General features: G+C 29.5%; 1 protein-coding gene across 3 annotated transcripts; it reads right to left on the bottom strand.

Moving 5' to 3' along the window:
• Positions 1-8,004: 8,004 nt before the first annotated feature.
• Positions 8,005-16,929, bottom strand: trbd (ubiquitin thioesterase trabid). 3 transcript variants are annotated; one of them, XR_001940320.1, is made up of 9 exons: positions 16,659-16,929; positions 14,493-15,499; positions 13,975-14,253; positions 13,664-13,865; positions 13,125-13,402; positions 12,333-12,562; positions 11,496-11,925; positions 11,161-11,329; positions 8,005-8,473 (listed from the first exon to the last, which is right to left on the bottom strand). XR_001940320.1 is itself a non-coding variant. In XM_018514051.1 (9 exons), the coding sequence occupies exons 3-9, from the start codon at positions 15,206-15,208 to the stop codon at positions 11,251-11,253; spliced, it is 2,214 nt and encodes a 737-aa protein (XP_018369553.1). In that variant the 5' UTR covers positions 15,209-15,499; positions 16,366-16,501; positions 16,659-16,929; the 3' UTR covers positions 10,872-11,250. The 3 variants fall into 3 exon arrangements, 2 of the variants coding, with proteins under 2 accessions (XP_018369553.1, XP_018369551.1); XM_018514051.1 differs by lacking the exon at positions 8,005-8,473 and adding an exon at positions 16,366-16,501 and having other exon boundaries at positions 10,872-11,329; XM_018514049.1 differs by lacking the exon at positions 8,005-8,473 and having other exon boundaries at positions 10,872-11,329.
• Position 16,930: the final 1 nt, after the last annotated feature.

Genomic DNA, 16,930 nt, shown 5'->3' with positions numbered 1-16,930 from the left:
CTCACCGTCACTCTCACCCTCTCCACATTGGACAGCATAGCAACTTCTACCTTCAGCCAAATCCCTCCACCCCAGCCCACTCTCTCTTTCTCTTTCTCTCTCTTCGTCAGCGAGTCTTCGAGCTCACCCCCTTCGTCGCTCCTCCGTCATCCGCACAGAAGAGGGTGGTTCTTCAGTGGCCCGCACGAACGCTCGCGTCCGCTGCCTTCACGAGAGTAAAGGTGAGAGTAAATCTAATTCGCGAAAAGCGAAACGTGAAATCGAAGTCAAGGGTCATATATATTTATTACAATTATCATCTATATTTCGGAAACATTTAATATCAGCTTATTAAAATCCCATTAAAAATTTAATTATTATTTAATGTATTATATGTATAATTTTATATATGATATAATTTTGTAAGAATATTTGAAGGAACATTGAATTAAAAAATGTAATTCTAACGCTCAGAATTTTGAACGATGCTTTTTTAAACTGAAAATCAGGTAAAAATTAGTTATTATTTCTTATTCTTAGAAGCATTAATTTAAAATATTTGAACAATTTTTTTAACAATTTTGAAATAAGATGTTTCCACAAATTTTAAATTAAAATTCAGGTCAAGTTTGATTCATCGATATTATTTGTCCGTTTGTTAGATCGTGTCACACACACACACAATTTCAAAAAGATTCTTTATAAATTATCTATCTCCTGATATTTCTCTTGGAAAGAAGCAACTATTTCAATAGTTTGACAAGATGTCTTCGTAATCGCGTAAAAATTGACGCAGGACGAGAAACGAGATCCATCATCTCCCGTTGTCCCACCTCCCACACATCCATCTGTCTTGTCCTCTTGTCACACAGATGTATAAACAGCCATATATGTCATGTAACGCGTGTATCGAGCACACGTAACGTTGCATTACAGAAAAAAGTTTAGCTAGGGTAAAGTAGAACGTGCGGAAGAAGTTACACTGACCGCCAGATAAAATATCCACATATCTCTACTTACTATCGTGTAAGTACGTGATTATCATTTTTCGTAATTTTCTCAATTATATATTTCATTCCATGTATTAATTAATTAATTATAATAAGATCAAGGCTTATGAATAGCAATATATATTACTACTACCTCATCTTTTAAGGTGCTACTTGATTTACACAGCTTTCATAATTTTGTATCTTGTTTTTATTTGTATTTTGTATCTGTACGTTAATAAAACTTATTATTATTATTATTATATGTATCGAATGTCCCAGAAGTCTCGCGTTTTCCTGGATAGCAAACAGTAAAGGTTAAAATACATTTAATGAAAAATAATGTATATTGTAATAATGAAAGATGTTTTATTTGGATATTGCTTTGATGTATATATATTAAATAATTAAATCTTGCTACGCGCGTAGATTGAAATAACGCTTTTCGTCCGGAGTGTGTTACAAGATTTAATAAATCAAGAGGAAAAATAAAATTATACTCCGTTTCTCGCATTCGTTGACAAATAATTGTTTATTTAGCATATAATTTCTCTCAATTATTAAAAATTATACCGTCATCACGATTTCATAAATCTTGCGTTTGCATCTTTCATAAAATCGAAGAATTTTTCCTCATTATATACGTTATATGATCTCTGTGATAACAATTAATCCACCTCGCGAGTACTAATCACGCCAATCGACTATAGATCTTCATTCGTCATCATGGCGTGAATACAAAAAACAACAGCAATAACAAGTTTGTTACTTCCACGAATGAGAGAAACAAAAATGTTTGTGTCTCAAAAAAATCCCATAAACTGTCTATCTAAAAGTAATACAGGTACATTACACCATATAGTGTAATTATTTATTATTACGATGTAATAATCACTATAATTACACATTTTATTATACAGAACGTGTATTTTATAAAAACCTTCAGTTAAAAAGAAAATATGTAAAATAAATACAATAATTTTTATGAATTTGATTTATGTCTGTGTTTTTAGACACACTGTAATTTTTATGGAGTTGTTAATCTTTATCTTTTAATGATGTTTCTCTCTCTCTCTCTCTCTCTCTCTCTCTCTCTCTCTCTCGACAAGTAAATCTTTAATCTCCATAAAAATTCTTTGCCACGAAATTATAATAAAAATTGCAATAACACGCTGAAAATAAAATCGAGTTTTATATGCTGAAGTAAATTTGAATACACCGAGAATTAAAAGAAAAATAAACAAATTTATTGCAATATGGACAATAATACGAATTTATATATTATAGTATAAACGTTAAATCTTTAACTCTTCTAACGTAAATATGTACAAAATAAAATTTTTCGTGAAAAATAAACTTTTACGCGAGAGATTAATTTTTATGGAAAAAGAGAAAAGATTTTTAAAAATTAAAACAAAAATGTGGAAGTTAAAATAAAATGGAAATGCTCGATCATAACATTGTTTATCAATGCAACTGCGGTGTAATAATGTAAATGCTACAATTAACGAGGTTTCATAATCGATTATCCATTCGCAAGAATATCCCATTCATTAAACAATCAACACGCGATTTTGTGTTAAACAAAAGTACTCTACAAATAAACACACAGTAACACAACACCTTTGGAATTGCAAATTATTTGTAAATTGCGTCAATCGCGAATAATTAAACGATTCGGATGATGAATGATTCGATACTTATCGAGTGTTGTTTTAATTTCGCTAAAATTATTGAAAATAACGTAAAATTTTACATTTCAAAAATATATCTTAAATTCATTTATTCATGAAACTTTACTTAATCTTTAATTAAGCCTACAATTATTTAATACGATAAGTAATTTCTATTTCTTAAAAATACAATTTTGGAGATAGACCCTCCGATTTTCATGCTATTAATTCTAAAAGCTGTCGGTAAAATTAAAAAATGGTACAATTGTCACATCTTCTCTACATAGCTATGAAAAAATTACTTTCTTGTTATCTAGGTCGTTTCGCAGATCGGATATTGATTCGTGCACAGTCTGTCGCCACATATTCTTTGCCATCTGTATGAATCTTAACAACGCGTTACTTATTCTCGATTTCGTTATGATACGTACCATACAAGAATTGTTTGATAATGTATTGTGATTCGTTGTGATTAGTAAAATGAAACGAGAATTATTACGGGTCTTGATTATTAATAAAAATATAATTCTTTATTTCTATCATTATTAATAATAGAATTATTTTTTGCCAGTTTCTTTGTTTTTTCCAGTTTAAAATTTTATATTGATAACTTAACAAAAATAAAAATCCTACAGCAATATTTGATGCAATATATATAAATTTTTGGAAAATTTTGCGTGTTTTCCAGAGACTATTCTCTCAACGAGTGAAAGAAAGAGAGAAATAAAGAGAGAGAGAGAGAGAGAGAGAGAGAGCACGAGTTTTTAATGTTGTTATCAAAATTATTTATTAATATTATTATTATTATTATTACATTTATTACTTGTACAAAGCTTTTTATATTGGAGTTTGAAAGTAAAAATAAAGATCTCAGCATCCAAAATAATACGTGACAGACTTTGGAGAAAATCTCGTTTTATTTCTAAGCTGAATTCCCGACAAGGAAAGCGAAAAGGATCCCAACCAAGAGATGGACTACTTGTCAACTCGAAGTTCTTACATGTTACGTAGCTACGTGACTGGATTTATTGACGATGACCCAAGTAGTAAATACTCGGACCGTCTATTTGCGAACGTTCCATTTTCGAGGAGCTTTCCTCTGACCGGAAGTTGAATTTCATCTAAATAACTGATTAAGTAATGGACTACTCTCTATAGCTACTATATGTTCAGTTCACGGAAATTAATATTAAAATCAATATATATATATATGTATATTTCTTGCAATATATGTTATATAATGCGAATAAGAAATTATCCTTAAAGGGTATTTTTACGACGGTATTCTTAATACACACGCATGAAATTGTAATTTTTGTAATTTATTGCAGTGTGTTTTTAATGTTTAATTAATTTCATTAATTGTTTAAGAGCTTAATTGTGTATGAAAGATTCTGAGTAAGATACCGGAAGTTCATTTCGCAGAAGTAAACGTTTCAACCAAATATTTCTCATTGCTCGAGGGAAAATTAATAGTTTATATGTAAAAATAGTTCCATTGTTAACTTTTTTCATGTTTTAAATTAATTACATCAGAAAAATGTTTACTTTTATCGGAAAAATTATTAACACAATGCTAAATGCATATACATACTTAAGTGAAGAGTTTTACGGAGTAATTCTCTATATATTTTTATTTCTGTCTTCTTATATCTTTATTTCTATATTCTTTCTTCTAGCTTTTTTGTAATGTTCTTTTTAAGTTCTTATAAAATTTTTCAAAAATAGTATTTCATGTCTCTTAGTAACGCACATATTATTTGTGTGCTACACAATATAATAAATTCATTATTCTCCGAGTTGTTGCCACAGATTCTCGATAGTCAAGAAATAGCATACCCACGAACAACAAATCGACTAATATTACTGTTTACATGCAAGCTGAAACTACGTGTAATCAGACTGATGCTATTATAGACGGAAAACTTTATCTCACGATTCTTACGTTGCACGAAGAATATTATTACAAAGTTATCTTATATTTATATGACTGTATTTGCACAACAATATGTAAAAAATTAATAGATGTTTGTCAAGATAAGATCTAACAAATAATGCAAAAATTTTCAAAATATATTAATTAAAATACAAATGCATTAATTAATTTTATATTTTTAGGATATCTTAAATCTATCACATCACCTTTCAGTCTTGGATCCTTAGTTAAATTCGTAAATTTCTTGATGAAGATTTTATATAATTATATATAATTATACATAATTATACAGGATGTTTGATAAGTAACGATAAAACTCTCGCATAGGGGTAGAGCGGACTGAACTAACAATGAGTCGAAAAGTCCTCTACCATCTTACAATTTTCGTAATAATTAACAAAATATTAAATACTAAAAACCATCAAATGCAATACTAAAAAATTCTGAAAAAATTCTTAGAGCTCTATGAGAAGAAAATAAATAATTTTTATCCTTGTTGTTTTTCTGTAAAGTTGAGAGTAGTTGAGTAAAAAATTATTGACAACCAATATTTGGTGATTTTTAGTAATTGATATCTTGTTTAGAGTCGGGACAAGGACGTGGCGAGCGAGGCCTCATGTAAACAATTTGAAGGGGGCACAAAAAAAATGGCAATATAATTTTTATCTATTATATCGGAATACTTTTAACTATTCTGGTAACAATAGCTTCATATAAAAGAAATTTTAGTAAATTGAAGTTAATAAAAAATTATAATATTTAAGGTCATCATTAAGTCAAGGAAAATTATTAAATATAGGAATTCTTTCAATTGAAAATGAAATATGTAAGGATATAGATTTTGAAATAATAATTAATAGTTCGCATTTATCGAAACACGAAAATATTATTGTGATTTTAGTAACTATGTTTCATTTGTAATATACACGTAAATTTGTATGATTATGACGTATAACTCCTCTCCTGATTACACGTGATTATATTAAATTAATATTAATATACAGGGTGTCTCGTAAGTTTGACCAATCGCTTTTGTGTAGATAGAGCGGAGTAAACTGAGTCGAAAGTCCTCTACCATTTTGTAATTTTCGCAATAGTTAACAAGATATTAATTACTAAAAATTGCCAAATATTGGTCTTAAATAATTTTTTTAGTCAAATACTATCAACTTTACAGAAAAACTGCAAGAGACAAAAATCATTAATTTTCTTCTGATAGAACTCTAAGAATTTTTTCAGAATTTTTTATCAACTTTTTAGAATTGCATTTTCTTGTTTTTACCAATATGAGAAAATACGGTATTAAAAATTTCTGAAAAAATTTTCAGAATTTTATGAGAAAAAAATTAACAATTTTTGTCTCTCGCTGTTTTTCTGTAAAGTTGATAATATTTGACTAAAAAATTATTGAAAACCAATATTCAGCGATTTTTAGTAATTAATGTCTCGTTAATTATTGCGAAAATTGCAAAATAATAGAGAATTTTTCTACTCAATTTAGTCCGCTCTATCTAAAAGCGATTGGCCAAAACTTACGGAACTCCCTGTATACTATTAATTAATATTGATTAATATACTATTAATTACTATTAACTAATATTATTTCCTATTATATTTCACATGTTATAAAAAAATATTTTTTTTACTAAGAGACGCATTTTTTTATTTTGCCTCGGTCGTCGAAATACTTAGTCCCGACTCTAATTTTGTTAACTATTGCGAAAATTGCAAAATGATAAAGGACTTTTCGACTCAGTTTAGTCCACTTTATACCTATGCGAGTTTTATCGTTACTTATTAAACACCCTGTATATGAAACATTTTTTTCCCGGGAAATTCTTTATTTAACATGATTAAGTAAGTTGACTTGAAAATTAAGTTCCAAATTATAAATGACAAAATATTGTAATTATAATTATATTATAATTATATTTATGAATTTTTTAATTTATTAATTAATTTAAGGATTTAAGTATTAAAATTTCATTTTTGGAATAAAAGTTTTGTCATGAGCAAATATAATTTCGCATTTGCTAATTTCTAAATATTAAATTTATTTCCAAATATTAAGAATTCTGATATTAATGAAATCTTTAGAATTATTTTATTAACTATTGTATTAAAATCCTTTATATTATAATTATGGCTCAATAAATTCATTGCTTCGTTCTGAAGGAAAAGAAATATACAGGATGTCCTAAACTTTTTGGCACACCGCTTGTAAACAGATAGAGCGGACTAAATTGAATCGAAAAGTCCTTTACTATTTTTCAATTTTCGCAACTTTTTTTTAGTTACCCAATGAGCAGAATGTCTAAAATCGACGCATAAAATAATTTTAAGATATCTTTAAAAGTTTTTTAAGAAACATTTTTTTAATGTTTCATAAAGAACTCCGAAAGATATCTTAAATGTTTTATGTATCGATTTTACCTGCTTATACGGCAATATTTAGAAATTTATACCTCATTAACTATTGTGAAAATTGCAAAATGATAGAGAATTTTTCAAGTTTAGACCAGTCTATCTGCCCACTAGCTTATTTCTAGCTTTAATTGAAAAATATATTCTATTATAGATATATCAATATAAATAAAAAATTATTAATTAACTTAATGTTAAATTAAAATTAAATAAAACGTATTAAATAAAATGATTTTAATAAGGTTAAATAAAATTATTTTAATAAATATTTGTGAAAAATCGGAGTCATTTTAAATTGTCTAAAAAAACATGTCAATTTTTTAAACCTTTTTAGGCTGTTTGCGAGAGATACTACTTGATCGAATCATTAATCATTATCTTAACAATTAATCTTCATTTAGTAAATCCTGAAAAGTTCTTTCAATAAAAATAAAAATGACATAAAGTAATTCAGCATTTATTGATTCACACCTCGAAGTTCTCTTATTATAGTATTTATAATAATCATCGTTAGAATCGTGGTAATAATAATTAATAATAATAATAAATCGTTATTTTCGAATTATTGTACATTGATATATTATCTCATATAATATTTATATCTCATAGATGTGCTCTATATTAATATTTATATTTATATATTTATAGACTTCTCTATTCTGCTTTCCGATTAGAGAATAGACTTTTAAAACTCTCTATACTTTATCACTTGCCAAGAATAAATTCTGGCAATAAGAAATCGAGAAAACTATGCTTGCTTAAAAAGAAAATATATCCCCATCAAACATTGTTAATGATTTAACTTTTTTTTTACTTCGAAAAACTTGCGGTGTTCATCGAAAATTAATCTGAGAATTAATTAATTAAAAGTCAATTTCAGAATTAATTTTCGATATCAATTATTATTAATAATAAATAATTTATGTTGAAATTTAATTAAAATCAGTAAAATAATAGTTTCTAATTGTTAAATAATTAGAAATAAAAAAAATAATAACGTTTACTAATGATAAATACGTTAAAAAAACTGATTTTATTAATAACAATTAATATCGAAGATTAATGGGGAGAAAACTCTTTACTTTCATTTCTTTTTTTTTACGCAGAAGCCAGCATTATCGCATTTTTACAATAAAAAGATTTACAGTAAATATAGTCTAAACTTACAGAACTCATACTAAAGATACAATTTCGTACTTAAAAATGGGCCTTGTAAGTCACAGAATTATGCTATATCAATGATCGTAATAATGATCATAACAAGAACGATTGTCGATGTATATAATATTAACAATTACAATAATAGAGCGATAAGCCTCGCTTCTGCCGCAGACAGAACACTATGCAATTGACTTATACCTATTTGTCCCCTTCGAAAATTAGGGATCCAGAAACCGATATAATTTCGGTGAATTCAGTCGAAAACTTCGTAACAAAAGTATACAACCTTCGTCATAAAGAGTTTATTTTTTCTGAAAAATAAAAAGAATTAATTTATTTACATAAATGTATAATCCATATATGTATAATTCATGTATAATTCATTTATAATAAATAAATAGTTAATAGAGATCATTAATTAGGTCAAATAACTTCGTAATTTAAATAGAAAGAAAAAGTTCTCTTAATTTTTTTGTAAACTAATTAAAAACCATATACTATGAAAGTAATTGATTTCATAGATTAGCAAAATACAAGACAAATCTGAATTTGAATTATAACGCAGAATGTTAGAACAATGATTATTTGGAGGAATATTTCGACTTTACTTTTGGCATTGTACAATAAGATAAAAATGACTTAAAATAAAGTTTCAAAATGTTCCTCAAATTCATGTAGAGCTATATACAATTTCTGTTCCAATATTCTACGTTAAACTTCGAGCTTGTTCTTTGAATTCGAATTTCTCCGTGATTATTAGATTATTTAAAACCTTTTTCTTTTTCTTTTAATTTTAATCTATACAAATATATAGGATATGAAAGGATTAAGTGTGAGATAACTGGAAAAAGGATATTTCGCGTAAAAATAAAACGAAAATAATAAGTCGAAATTAATAATAATAATACAACCTTTTTCATATCACATCATGTTCAAAATTTTACATTTTATACTATTTCATATTTAATGATTTTCTTTTTTCTTTAATTCCGAGATCTATTTCGAAAATTGATAAATCAAAATCCGAATTACACCGGTTTCTTGATCTGATTTCTATCTTTCCGAGTCTTCTTCATTAATTTTTATCACGTGACTTTCGATCGCGTAATAATTAATTCATGATTAAGAAAGAAAAAAAACACGATGTGGTGCTATATTCAAAAAGACTAGACGCTACATTGTTGTTATCGGAATTAAATAGTAAGAAATAAAGACTATTATTATGTCGAAAAAATGAAGAAGCATTTCCGAAGAAATGTTTCTAGCGATTTTGTACTTTTTTGATTAAAGATTTGTTACAATCGCTCTTTCGTTCGCTAGAATGCGCCGTTAGATGTATAAGTGAATGAGTGCGTGTGTATCGACTGTTCAATAATAATTCTAACGCTCAAACATATGTGCTCATCTCTTTAATTTCTTCTTCATCGCTTCTTATAAAAGTTCATATAGTGTTATCTATAATATTTAACACGATTGTGAACCATACTTACGCGAAAAATGTAATATATTATTATTATTAAATAACAATATATTATACCCCACGCATAAAAATTAAACCATATATTTTTTTCTTTATAGAGCAAAAAGCACAATTTTTTCACAAGTCCATTAGTAATATTTTTTTTCCTATTAACACACTGTTGGAGATAAACGCGTGATTTCGATCATTAAAAAGGGGACAGATCGTTGTTTGTGTTTGGCTGCTTGATTTTTTTAACGCAGCTCTAAGTTATAACAAGTGAAACGACTTAAAGACGATTATACACGGAATTTGTTGATTTTTCTAGATTACTATCCTTAAGGATCGTGTCTCGGATATTATCGGAACTCATATCATTACAAGATGTTTTATATCAATCTTTAGTGGCAGATTTTTGTAGCCAAGAAAAAATAAATTAATCTCCATTAAAATAAATATATATTTTTTATTTATTCAAAATATATAAAATTAAAGTAAAAAGTTTTATTTTGGAAAAAAATTAACTCCAAAAGTAAGAAGAATGAGGTTTTACATCAAATTCTAATCTACGAAAAATTTTTTATCTTTAAAGCTCAATTATTTATTGGATCTTACATTTGAAGATAGGAAACTTTCACAATTATCGATCAATATTTGAATAATTAATTTTTCATTGATTATATGTCGGAATTAATTATTCAAAATTTTAAAAATTACTGATATCTAAGTAATTTCTTTTAAGAGAGGAAAATAGACTAAAAAGTCTGCCATTAAATCACATTTATTATTACGTTTGTCATTATAATGGAACGCGACAAACAAACGCTCAAAACTTGTCCGAACGTTTCCGCAAAATTCCGCGATATTTTGCGAGAGAGGAAGTTCTAAATTTTTTCCTCCTCCGAGACTATATTTTTACAAACTATCTGTGAAAAAATTTTATTTTCAATAGCCTAACAATTAAATTTCTATTATTATGCAAAACGATTCGACAATGTGTAACAAACGACAATGTTTCCCACTTTCGCTCATCGTCACTGGCAATGAATTATATAACACTTATATGTATTGTTTAAACATCTCCATACTTATATATAATGTATTCAACATTCCCTTTTCCACATCAAGAAATTAAATTGTATTTTCTTTCCATTTTTTATCACGATAAAAAAATTGTTACATCAGTTTTCTTAAGTTGCATCAACATCAGCATAATGTAATAAAAAATAATTTTTTCCGTAAGATTTTTATAACAAACTAGCATTGATTTGTTTATCATAACTCTAAACATCTCTAACAAACGTATGCTAAGTTAATCATAAAAAAATTTGTTTTCAATAACTCCATAATCAATGCATAAAGTTTGGTGTTTCGTAAATCCTAATTCAAATTTTACAATTTTTGCTTGCAAAACAATGTAATAGCATTTTCAATTTCTTAAATAGTACATTGCCAGTGTATGGACGTAGTAGTTTCTCTGTATTGAGTTACTCATGAAAGTACAGCATTCACGTATAATTTTCGTTTTATAATACTAACCATTTTATAATTTTCGGTCGAGAATAAACTTGTGAGAAATGGAGATGCTTCTCATGTCAGTCGCAACACTTCTTTCTTAAAATTACTGCACTACTCATCTTCGGTATCACCGTCGCTACTATAATCCTGTAATGTGGGTGGTCTCGAGAAGGGTGCCTCGTTAGTTTGACTGCAACATATAAAGAAAAATTATTTATCCGAATCTTATTAATATCGCATTCATTGTATAATCTTAATTAGTTTATGTTCTTTGTGTTAAAATTGTTTCTTTAAATTACATTATATTACAGTTATGATTTCTTTAACACGCCTCAAGAAAATTATAAAGCACTCACGCTAATCTACGATAATGATTCAACCACTCTTCCAACATCTGCGCAACGAGCAACGGTCTTTTGTGAAGTTTCTGCTGTGCTACAAGTATTCCGCCCTCTGTTCTGCATACATCCAACCATTCTTTATAGATTGATTCCTCACGACCGATTTCATCCGTCGTAAGAAAGTGTATTGGTAGAAGCTTATGCTCGCGATCCATTAGTGGCATAAAGGTGGTCTGCATTTGAATCTGTAGCTGCTCGAGTGGACTGTTGTTCCCGCTCACTACCCCATGGGTCGCGAGGGGCGGTATTCTGGACGAGGCATATGGCTCGATTGGAACCAACGCCGTGAAATGGCCACGGGTATAACCCAATGCAATTGGTGAACGGATGCAAAATGAGGGTTCCCATAATAGTGGTAGATAAACGCCCTCGAATCTTGCATAACCTGCAAAATAACAGAAATAATTTAATCTTAAATTAAAAAAAAATTCTTTCCATATTGTAGAAAAGATTTCTGAAGAATTTCTTGAATCTTATGAATCTTAAATTTTTGAAAAAAATCTTTAAAACTTTAAAGAAAATGTTATAAAATGTTTTAAGTGTTGTATATATGAATATATAAAAAATATAACTACTATTTAAATTTAGTTATAACCAATTTAATTGGAAATATTAAATAAAAAATTATATTTAAGATTAACATAATATAATCACATAAATGTTCAGTAAACAATTAAAAAGCTAAAGATAATTGATTTAAAATTGGATAAAAAATTTTAAAGATTTTACATCAACAAATAAATTAGTAAAATTTAGTACTTTTAATAAATTAGTACTTTTTTTTAAATTTACCTATATCTTCACCACGAAAACTTTTAACATATTTAACTCCATAGACTATAATGGGTCGTCTTAAAATGTGGGCAAGGGCAAACACGTGCAATTGTTCTAACGCGCTTCCGGGTTGAGCGGCCGTTGCTAACAAGCTTTCCCAGTCTTCTTGCCATTGTGTTTCTTCTAAAGTGAAATCTAACATCCTAGATGCTTGCGAGGCTTCATACTCTCTCCAACGAGGATAAAAGCTAGAAAATTGATTTTATATAAAATACATGAAACCCTTTCTAACTAAATAAAAAATATATATTTAGTCATTAAATAAACTTTTATATAATTATTTTTCATTCTTTTAAGAATTAATAATTTAATCATTATTTTACAATTTTATTCATTTTCTTCTTTTATTATTATTACTCCATCTATCAATTAATCTATCAATTAATCATTATTGGGTATCTTCCAACAAGTGACTTAGTACAATACAGTGATCATCTCATCCTTGTTTAATATTGATGAACAACAAGGATGTAATGATGCACCATATCATACCGTGTTATGTGTGTCTTTTATTAGAAAGCACCCATTATAAACTGAAAAATTAATTAACTTTTTTAATTTTTAATTTTATTATTTATTATGAATTTAACCGTTATTCATTATTTACACACAAATTTTAATATATATATATATATATATATGTGTGTGTATATTTATATTGAATAAATTAGATTAAATTAGAATAAATTAGAATAAATTATAGGTTAAAATATAGATTACAATATATATTTAATTAATTGCTAATCTTACAATTGTCCAGCTTGTTGTAGAGTGTCAGCAAGCGCTCTCCTTAGAGCATTGTCCCTATCGAAAACACCCCAAGTAGCCTGCATAGCAGAATCTAGAAGACAATCTCCGGCCGATCGGTTCCAGAGTGCGTGTAAACGACTACCTAATCGTTCAGTAATTTCTAAAGACCAATTTAGAGCTGGCGGTTCGCCACCACCGCCTTCCAATTGCTGTTGAGCTTCCTTATCTAACAATTCCTCTAGCATCTGCTCTTGTACAATACTCGGCAGATCTTCAACCTAAAAATATATATCTATTTCAAATATAAACATATATATATATATATATGTTGTGTGTGTGTGTGTGTGTGTGTGTGTGTGTGTGTGTACATATATATTTTTTATATAATCACTTTTTAGTAAGTTATAATTATTTCAAATAGAAATTAAATTTGAGCAAGGTTCGAACATTATTTATTATTTAAAAATATTTACTTTAAGGAATTAAAACGTTTACTTTTCGTCTAATTTATATTAAATCATAATATATATCATAGTAACCTCGGCTGGCAATGCGAAGGTAGCCATATCGGTAACGAAATAACAGGGAAATGAGCCCTTGCGTAAGCGTATACTGTTGGTGACATGCCGGCGAATCTGTACCGCGAGATCAGGTGCGACGTAACTTGGTACTCTTTTCACCCCTGAACCTGAACCTTCAATTTGTGACAGCAATGTTGCTAAAATATCTTCCCTTTGAAACCTGTAGAAAAATCCCAATTAAAATTCTATTAATTTATTAATGTTAAGAATCGTATTTTATATAATAGTATTGGTTTATGGAAACATTTATCTAAATTATTTGTGTTTACCTAATAGCCAAGTGCACCAAAGTGTGCCCAACGTCAAACGCGCTGCTTCTATTGAGGAGTAAGACCTCAGAATGCGTCAATTGGCGGGCAGGATCGCCACCGCTTGCCAGGTAAGCTTCAACAGGAGTGTTGTCACCTTCTACAATACCAAGACAAGCGTTTAACCAACACCAATCAGTGTGGCGTCTTAACTGCTTCAATCGACGTTCATAATCACAGTTATTCGGAGATTGAGGAGTTGACAAATCATTTCGGTTTTCTGCATACCTATGTGGGCCTCTGAAAAGTTAAAGATAAGTTATAAACGAATTAAATTTATTAACAGAAGAATATTATATTCTTTTGATAATGTATAATAACGCATATTTGTAACTTACTCAAGAAAACATAGTCAGAAATTACGTGTACTTAAAATAAAATATTGAACTTGATATCATTAATCTTTAAAAATATTTCCTCTCAATAAAATTTGTATATTTTCTCTGCAGATGTGAAATATAAAATATTAATTTAGTCACCTCCTTCCTATCGCTAAATTATCCTCTCTTTGTGTCTGATGAATATAGGGTGCATGTGGGGGCGATGGTAAACCTCGTTGACTATGTTCTCTCTCGGGACTTGGTAAAATCACTCCTACATTTCCGTGTGTTCCCTTATCCCTTCTATCTTTCTCCTTCGGATGACCGCACATTACGCATTTAGTTGCCTTGGGCCAGTTCTCGTAAGTACATACATGACAGGACCATTTTTCTGGATGCATATTGTACAATCTTTCCGGATGGAGATTAATCGGCGAGGGATTCAATTGGGAATTCGATCCCGAGTTTGGTGGTCCATCGGCCAATCGCAGTGGTGCTAAATGTTCATGAAGATTCGATGCTAATGAATTGACAGACTGATTGACCGACTTCCGGTTGCTGCACTGTACGCACCGCGTTGTATTTTGATAATTAAGATAAGTGCACATGCTGCAAGCCCACTTTCCCGCCGAAGGCAGATTCTGGCTATAATTTTGCGAGGTGAAATTATCCGTAGGACTTATCTGAGATACTGGACCTGAAGCAACATTGGAGGAACCTCTTTGAGGGCTAGGATCTCGAAGACGATAAATATCTTCGCCCAGGAGAGGCTTGGCACCTCTGCACATGGTGCATTTTAAAGAAGAGGGCCAATTCTCATAAGTGCAGTATTCGCAAGTCCATTTATGCTCTGTTTCCTCGAGTCTGCTGGTCATCTTCAATGGATGGAGAAATTAATTGATGGAGCTTTTGGTCTCGTTGTTGTGAGGAATACAATATTTCTCGATGCGGAAGAAAAGTTGAAAGATGACGTTGAAATGTGCACTAGACATTAAATATTTTAAATATCCTAGTTGAATTTTCTATGCTGCGCAGCGCAGTCTATTGGGAGATTTGTGACCAAGTATGGTTTATAGCCCAGTATACGCTATGTGATTAGCATTATGATTGATTGTAATTAAATAAAGCTACTAGAGATGTGCCAATGTAGACATTGGTGGAAGAACCTGAAAAAAATATTAATATTTATATTAAATATATTGTAAAAAATATAAATGGAAATATATATATATGTATGACATAATAAAATATTATATATTATTGCCTCTATAATTAAAAGCAACAATGGACGCTGTCTATTTAGCAATAAAAGTTGACACAAGTAACATTCTGTCTTTGTTATTCATGAAGCGCCAAGAAAGACAGAACAATGTTTGTGTCGACTTGCATTACTTCTTGCATCCAAAATGAGATAAATATGTTATCTAAGTATGTAAAAGAGAAAAAGTTAAATAGATATTGAAAGAGCTAAAGTTTTTTTCTTAAAGTTAAAGATATTAAAAGAACTAAAATTACATCAGAAAAAAGGATGAAAAAACATATAGAAACTGTGATAAAAAGAATAAATTTTCACTATTAAATCAATTCATTTAATAAGATATCTTTACAAAGAGAAAGAAAAAGCAAAGTGAAAAAAGAAACATCCACTGATAAGCTATGTTTATTATAATTGTTAGTTGCACTTTATCTCTTCCTTTTTTCTCTTTTTTTTCTTCTTTTAGTTTATATCTTACTTTATAGAAAACATAAAAAAAGCACGATTGAAATAAAAACATCTAAATGTATGTATGTGTATATAAAAAAATTATGCTTATATATATATATATATATATATACTAAATATATAAAGTACAAAGTGAAAGGACAGACATTCGGAATATTTAAAATTGAATATTCAAATGCAAAGGAGATAAGTTTAATCTTTTTAATCACATTTTTGCACGTGACCTTCTTATGTCAAGCATAATCATCGTACAAGTGGTTGTACGATTGTTTCTAATGACTTTGAAAGCAGGTAGGTACATATACACACTTTGAGTATTCAAAATTGGAATGCTTGTGTTGCTCGCTCTTTCAAGCTGAATTTCACAAAATTGAACACTGAACACGCGGTACCGCGTGACCGATCTCCCATAATACCTTCTTCGCGTCCCCCAAAGAAACCTAACCTGGCGGAACGAGAAGCGAGTTCTCCACTTCTCCCGTTCCCGTCAACAAATCCCTCGAGCGTGAGAAACAACAAAATTTTAGGAAATCGAGCAGCTCGTGCTACTTTTTGGACGGTCAAAAGGCGCGCGACTATTTCTAAGCAGTTGAACTGGTAACCTTGGCGTTATATCCGGTGCCACCTTGTGGAGCTCCGCACGTTGCCAGCTATCGTCACACTCGACTATCCTCCATAAGAGATCCCTCAGATCGGCACCGTCCAGTCGACTCATACACTATTCATGCACCAGCGAGCGCGCAGTTTTCATAGCGCACAGCTCGCATCAACTCGCATTCGCGGGAACGGACAGGTAGGTTAAGCTCGGTCGCTCGCACGCACACGTACGTGCTTGTACACGCGCACGATCAATCTCGCGAGCGCCCTTCCTTCC

This window comes from Trachymyrmex cornetzi, unplaced genomic scaffold (assembly GCF_001594075.2).
Source record: "Trachymyrmex cornetzi isolate Tcor2-1 unplaced genomic scaffold, Tcor1.1 scaffold487, whole genome shotgun sequence".
In the NCBI taxonomy this organism is placed as follows: Eukaryota; Metazoa; Arthropoda; class Insecta; order Hymenoptera; family Formicidae; genus Trachymyrmex; species Trachymyrmex cornetzi.
The sequence above is the reverse complement of the archived record's forward strand: the minus strand, read 5'-3'. Positions and strand labels throughout refer to the sequence as shown.

Coding starts and splice junctions, on each gene's coding strand:
- trbd (XM_018514051.1), bottom strand. CDS start 15,208: ATGACCAGCAGACTCGAGGAAACAGAGCATAAATGGACTTGCGAATAC. Junction 13,866..13,974: donor TTGGTGCACTTGGCTATTAG/GTAAACACAAAT, acceptor ATTTTTCTACAG/GTTTCAAAGGGAAGATATTT. Junction 12,563..13,124: donor CTACAACAAGCTGGACAATT/GTAAGATTAGCA, acceptor TCAATTTTCTAG/CTTTTATCCTCGTTGGAGAG.